Source organism: Propithecus coquereli, unplaced genomic scaffold (assembly GCF_000956105.1).
Source record: "Propithecus coquereli isolate 6110/MARCELLA unplaced genomic scaffold, Pcoq_1.0 Scaffold122, whole genome shotgun sequence".
Classification (NCBI taxonomy): Eukaryota; Metazoa; Chordata; class Mammalia; order Primates; family Indriidae; genus Propithecus; species Propithecus coquereli.
The window spans coordinates 4,371,788-4,378,517 of record NW_012136303.1 but is presented as its reverse complement, the minus strand read 5'-3'; the positions used below and the strand labels follow the sequence as shown (position 1 = coordinate 4,378,517).

At 39.4% G+C, this 6,730-nt stretch overlaps 1 protein-coding gene across 1 annotated transcript in view; it reads left to right on the top strand.

The window, feature by feature from the left end:
* The first annotated feature begins 3,789 nt into the window (after nt 1–3,789).
* The window catches only part of TPX2 (TPX2, microtubule-associated), a 55,960-nt gene continuing 53,019 nt past the window's right edge, over nt 3,790–6,730 (top strand). The window contains 1 exon segment of the mRNA XM_012637737.1: nt 3,790–3,955. Coding sequence (XP_012493191.1) covers nt 3,850–3,955 — 106 coding nt within the window. The 5' untranslated portion in view covers nt 3,790–3,849.

Here is a 6,730-nt window from a genome sequence, read left to right as displayed (position 1 = left end):
AAGATTTTCCCATGTCTCCCAGCATGTTTGTTCATAAGAACAGGAAAACTGCCTCCTTGCAGTAAGGGAATTTTAACCACTGTCAGTCACTGTGGAATCTTTCACTCATGGTCCTTTGAATAGAAATATAGTCAAGGAGAGGAAAGGTATAAGCAGTGATAATACCTTATGGTAGTATATTTCATAGTACTTGAAATACCTAATTAGTTGTTTATGGGAAGTAGGTAGGCAGAGAGAGTGACTTGCCTGTTTTCATATACATGTAGTAAATGTCAGAGGTAGGGCTAGAATTCTGGACTTCTGTGTTAGTTGGGATTGTTTTTGGCTGTAAGTGACAGAAACTGTGACTGTAATGGTTTATAGAAAAAGATTATTGCTTTTTTCACATAAGAAGTCTGGAAGTAGGTGGTTGCTGATATTTGATCATCAGTGATCTGTAGCTTAGTTTGTTGGTCCAAGTACAGTGGTGTTTACAATTAATCGAGCACGACCAGTTACAGATTCCTTTGTTCCTTCTCCACTCCCACTGCTTCACTTGACCAGCCTTTAAACAAAAATTGTTAAAAAAAAGATGAACAGTAGCTTAGTGACGTCAAGGCCTATGTCTGTTCTCTTGGCCATCTACTCATGTATACAAGATGGCCGCTGTAGCTCTAGATGTTACATCTGCCTTTAAGGCAAGAGGAAGGGTAAAGGGAAAGGGCAGGAATAAGGGATATAGCTATTTCAGGAAAGTAAAAATTTTCGTATGAATCCCTCCCCAGATTCTTACTTAGTTTTCATGGGCAGCCAGAACTGTCCTATAGCTATTCTAAGCTTGCAAGGTGGCTGTCAAGGAGGTGACTTCCATTTTAGTATACCAACTACTGTTTTGATGATGTTCAATGAAAAACATTGAATCATAGCTTTACTTCAGCCATGTTAGTCTTTAATTCTCTTTGTACTTATAGCTCATACTATATAATTTAGATATTGTATACTCTTATTTATGAGGTGTGATAGGACCTTAGTTCCTATGTAGATGTTAAGTTCCTTTGTGTCTGGGACTAGATCTTCTACTTTTTGTATGAGGACATAGAGTTTCAAGAAAGGAATTCGGATATTATCAAGCCCACATCTAGTGGCCCCTAGCAAGTGTACAATATAAGTGAACCACTAGCAAAGAGTTTGTTGAGTTAAATTGAATAATGAAGGTAGAAATGGGGGAGAGTGGAAAATTTAGAATGGGTATACTAATTAACCCCTGTTCAGGGCAAAAGACTATGGAGAATGGATTTACTTGGAAATAGAGACCTTAACTACACTAACATGCTTCTCTAATGCACAAGGTAAAAGGGCAGACAGATGTGGGAAGAACAATGCACTAAAGTCAGGAGCCTCAGTTCTAGATCTAGCTCTGTTTTTACATAACTGTGATATTGGGCAAGTCATTTAATCTATCTGATCTTGAGCTTCCTCTAGGATGGGGAATAATAATTGCTGCTCTACAGGATTGTTGTGAGCATTAGAAATAGTACATGTTTAGGCTGGGCTCGGTGGTTCACTCCTCGTAATCCTAGCGCTTTGGGAGACTGAAGCAGGAGGATCACTTGAGCCCAGGAGTTTGAGACTGCAGTGAGCTATGATGATGCCGCTGCACTCTAGCCTGGGCAACACAGCGAGACCCTATCTCAAAAAAAAAAAAAAAGAAATAGTAAATATTTAGTACTTCATGGCACTTGGCATGTGCCTTTGGCAACTGTTTTGTACCATGGTCTTTTGTATTATTGTTGTGTGATCTTGGAGAACCCTTTATGCTTTAATTAATGCTTATCTATAAATTGCAAATGTTAGGTGTTACCTAAGATTTCTCCCACTTCTAAAATGTCATGTTTCTACGCTATGTCCCTCAATTAGAGCATTGTTATAAAGGTATTTGTGGAATTCTGGCTGCAGTTAGTTCATAGGAGAGGCCATGGGAAGATGAAGTTCTCTGGTATCTAGATTTATATCACTATATAAACCAAATATTTATTATTACAAATGTTTCTGGAGACACTGTAAGCCCAGAAGTATCTTCTGAATTACCCTAGTCCACTGATAGAAGCTATGAAATGCTGGCCAAACCACTGAGCAGCAATGTAGGTTGTGTGTAACTAATCTCATGATTTATCTCAGAGTATGGCTAGAATGGTATAGTTAGAGAAAATGAATACTGAAGGCTGTTAGTGCCCAGAGTTGGTGAGGGTTTGGGGAACTGGCACATTCCTCTGGTAATGAGAGTATTATTCTTCTGATGAACATTTTCACAGTATGTTTCAAGAGCCTCTGACCCAGCAATTCCACCTCTTAGGATTTATCTTAAGGGAAGAATTGTGGATGTGCACAGAAATTTAGCTACAAAGATATTTTTCCACCAATGTCTTTAAAGTAAAAATATTGGAAAAGGGCTAAAAACAGAGGATAAGTAATTATGGTGCAGCCATTGATTGATGATATGTCTATATTGACACAGAAAAATACAATATGGGAAACAAGTTCAAAATGTCAGTGATTCATTTTTTACAAATAAAATAACAGTTTGTGTATATATATATGTATATATATGAGGAAGAAGTCTGGAATAGTGTGACATGATAGACTTTTTTTAATAAAAGCTTTTTAATCTATTTTTTTAATAAGCATGCATTTTTATAATAAAATAAGTGTTTAAATAAAGGTATTAATTTAATAAATGTTTATGCAAGTGATTACTGGTATCTACTCCCCTTCCAAGATACAGAATACTTTTAAGTACATGTTGTTCCCTGGATAAAGACAAATGGCTCATTAGGTTTCATAGGCAAATTGTTTGCCAGCGAGTGTGGCCTTTAGGCTATTTTTCACATTACTTTCAGCTATTTTATTAACTAAATAGGGCTGGAGTGGGGGCTGACTTTAAATTTAAACAAGTTTCCATAGGATAGAGTGCAAAACTTTGTATACACGAGTAGACGTGGACCTGTTTCTTTGGCTTGTTCCTTTTACTTATTCTACGTGTTGTGCCTTTTACGTGTATTTCAAAGTCATTTTTTTCATGCCTAGGAATAGTCTACTTTGAAAATATTTCTAAGGAAAGAAAACCTATATTTGGCAAAACTGTACTGAGCTTTTACTATGTATAAGGTACTGTGGATAGATGAGGTAAACACTAGTGAGTAAAATCCACCCTTGTCTTCAGGAACTTAGAGTCTACTTGGAGAGACATTTACATAATTGGCTAATTTAAAATTGGATAATACGTGTTATAGTGCAGTTATATATAAACAAAGCACTATGGCTTTGGAGAGGCAACAGTTATATATAATAGGTGGAAATTGGGAAAGAGTTCATAGAGATTTGAATTGGACTTTGAATGATGAATAAAATTTTGGTTGGTAGGTATAAAAATTAATGGTGCGTTTCAGAAATTGGGTTATTCAGGGCAGAGAGAAAGTAAACTGGATGAGAGGAGGCTAGAAATGAGAAAATGGTAGATTGAGAGAAAATAACATAATGAATGTAATACACCTAGCACAGTGCATGGCGTATTGTAGGTACTTATCAAACTTTGACTCTTTCTAATTCCAAACATATTTCTTGCAAAGAGTGTCTTCAAGTTACAAAAAAATAATAATAATAACTTTTAGGTTGATTAGAAAAATTAAGGCATGTTTTCGGTAAATTCTGGGTGATTTACAAAATTGCAAACATGATAGTAAAACCAAAGTAATTGTGAGCAGTCAATACCTCAGATTAATATGCAACTAAGTTTCTGAACCGTTTTTTCAGAAGGTCACCTGTTAAGAAAAGAGATACAAATACTCTTACAAGTGTGCTAAGTGGGGAGCAATGTCACAAGTTGAAACCTCTTATTCCTATGATGCCCCCATGGACTTCATCAATTTTACATCTTTGGGTGATGAGGAAGATACTGAAAACATAGATTCATGGTTTGGTAAGTGTCTGCTTTCTCTGGCCTTTTTTTGAGGGGTTGGGGGCTGGAGGTCTGCGCACAGACCTAGGATCTCTGGCCATTTTAAAGATTAGTGGCTTGCTTTGTGCTGAGGACCTTTCAAAAATAGAAGGGGTTGCAAGAAAATAAAATATAAACTCCTTTCTATACCAAGGCACTTTGTCATTCATGTTATGGTAGAAATAATTGAAATACTCTGTATTTTGGGAATGGACTATAAGTACAAATCAATGTTACTTTGTAGTTCACAATGACAAATATTTAGGCTTTAGAGACATATGGGAAAATCCAGATGAAACAATGTTCACTGAAACTCCAAGACTCAAACCCAAATATAGTGATGCCAGCCACATAATAACTTTGTCTGTTATCATTGGGCATAGAGTATAATACCACAACTGAGATATTGACATTGGTACAATCCACCAGTCTCTTTTTTTTTTTTAATTTTATTTCAACATATTATGGGGGTACAAATGTTTAGGTTACATATATTGCCCTTGGGGCCCCCCCTACAGTCAGAGCTTCAAGTGTGTCCATCCCCCAGACGGTACAAATCGCACTCATTACGTATGTATATATCCATCCCCCCTCCACTCGCCTCCCATCTGCACGATAAACGATGAATGTTATTTCTATATGTGCACTTAGGTGTTTATCAGGTAAAATCAATTTGAAGGCTGGCTGTGGTGGCTAATGCCTGTAATCCTAGCAACTCTGGGAGGCCGAGGCGGGAGGATCGCTCGAGGTCAGGAGTTCGAGACCAGCCTGAGCAAGAGCGAGACCCTGTCTCTACTAAAAATAGAAAGAAATTAGCTGGATAACTAAAAATATTTAGAAAAAAAAATTAGCCAGGCATGGTGGCACATGCCTGTAGTCCCAGCTACTCGGGAGGCTGAGGCAGAAGGATTGCTTAAGCCCAGGAGTTTGAGGTTGCTGTGAGCTAGGCTAATGCCATGGCACTCTAGCCTGGGCAACAGAGCAAGACTCTGTCTTAAAAAAAAAACAAAAAACAACAACAATTTGATGGTGAGTACATGTGGGGCTTATTTTTCCATTCTTGGGATGCTTCACTTAATAGAATGGGTTCCAGCTCTATCCAGGATAATACAAGAGGTGCTATATTACCATTATTTCTTGTAGCTAGCTGAATAGTACTCCGTGGTATACATGTACCACATTTTATTAATCCACTCATGTATTGATGGGCACTTGGGTTGTTTCCACATCTTTACAATTGACAATCCACCAGTCTTACTCAGATTCTCCAGCTGTACTTGTATGAATTTCTTTTGTGTGTGCATATTAAGTTCTCTGTAATTTTATTACCTGTGTAGCTTTCTGTATCTACCATCACAGTCAAGATATTGAATAACTCTAACATCACAAGGATCTTTTGTGTTGCACTTTATACCTATGCTCACCTCCCTCCCACCACCCCTCTCCAAATTCATTTTTTTTTTAAGAGATGGGATCTTGCTATGTTGCCCAGGCTAGTCTTGAACTCCTGGCCTCAAGCAATCCTGCCACCTTGCCTCCTAAAGTGTTGTGTTTTTTTTTTGAGACTATGTCTGGCTCTATTGCCCGGGTTAGAAGCCATTGCGTCATCATAGCTCACTGTACCCTCAAACACCTGGGCTCAAATGATCTTCCTGCCTCAGCCTCCACAGTAGCTGGAACTATAGGTGCATGCCACCATGCCCAGCCAATTTTTTCTTTCCTTTCCTTTCCTTTCCCCTTTCCTTTCCCCTTTCCTTTCCCCTTTCCTTTCCCCTTTCCTTTCCCCTTTCCTTCCCTTTCCCCTTTCCTTCCCTTTCCTTCCCTTCCCTCCCCTTCCCTTCCCTCCTCTCCACTCCCCTCCCCTCCCCTCCCTTTCTTGCCTGGGCTAGAGTGCCGTGGTATCAGCCTAGCTCACAGAAACCTCAAACTCCTGGGCTCAGGAGATCCTCCTGCCTCAGCCTCTTGGGTAGCTGGGACTATAGGCACATGCCACCATGCCCGGCTAATATTTTCTATTTTTAGGTGTTTGGCTAATTTCTTTCTATTTATAGTAGAGACGGGGTCTCGCTCTTGCTCAGGCTGGTCTCAAACTCCTGAGCCCAAGCAATCCTCCCGTCTTGGTCTCCCAATTTTTTATTTTTCTTTTGGAACAAAGTCTTGCTCTGTCACACAGTCTAGAGTGCCATGGTGTCAGCCTAGCTCACAGCTATTTCAAACTCAAGTGATCCTCTTGCCTGAGCCTCCCAGAGTGCTAGGATTATAAGCGTGCACCACTGCACCTGGCCTCCATCCTCCTTATTAAGATAAATTAATATCAATATGTGATGGGGAACAAAAGTGATTCCATCACAGCTGCACTTACCACTTACAGTGCATTGTCCAAATGTGATACCATTCTCTTGGAAAGGGACTTTAATGGTGTCCAGTGGGGATCCTGAGAGGAGGAGTCTGTTGGAAGTATTATGGGAGGAAGGATAAATAAGAGGGCCAGCTGTCTTCCCCATGCCCTTGTTTCACTGGAACCCTGAGGAGATGGCTGGACTGTCTGAGGATTTCTTTTTACTAAATTTTTCCTTTTTTCATTTTCCACATGAGAAAAACTAAGTTTTTCTTTTTTCTTTTTTTTTTTTTTGAGACAGAGTCTCACTGTGTTGCCCAGGATAGAGTGCCGTGGCATCATCCTAGCTCACAGCAACCTCAAACTCCTGGGCTCGAGCGATCCTTCTGCCTCAGCCTCCCGAGTAGCTGGGACTACAG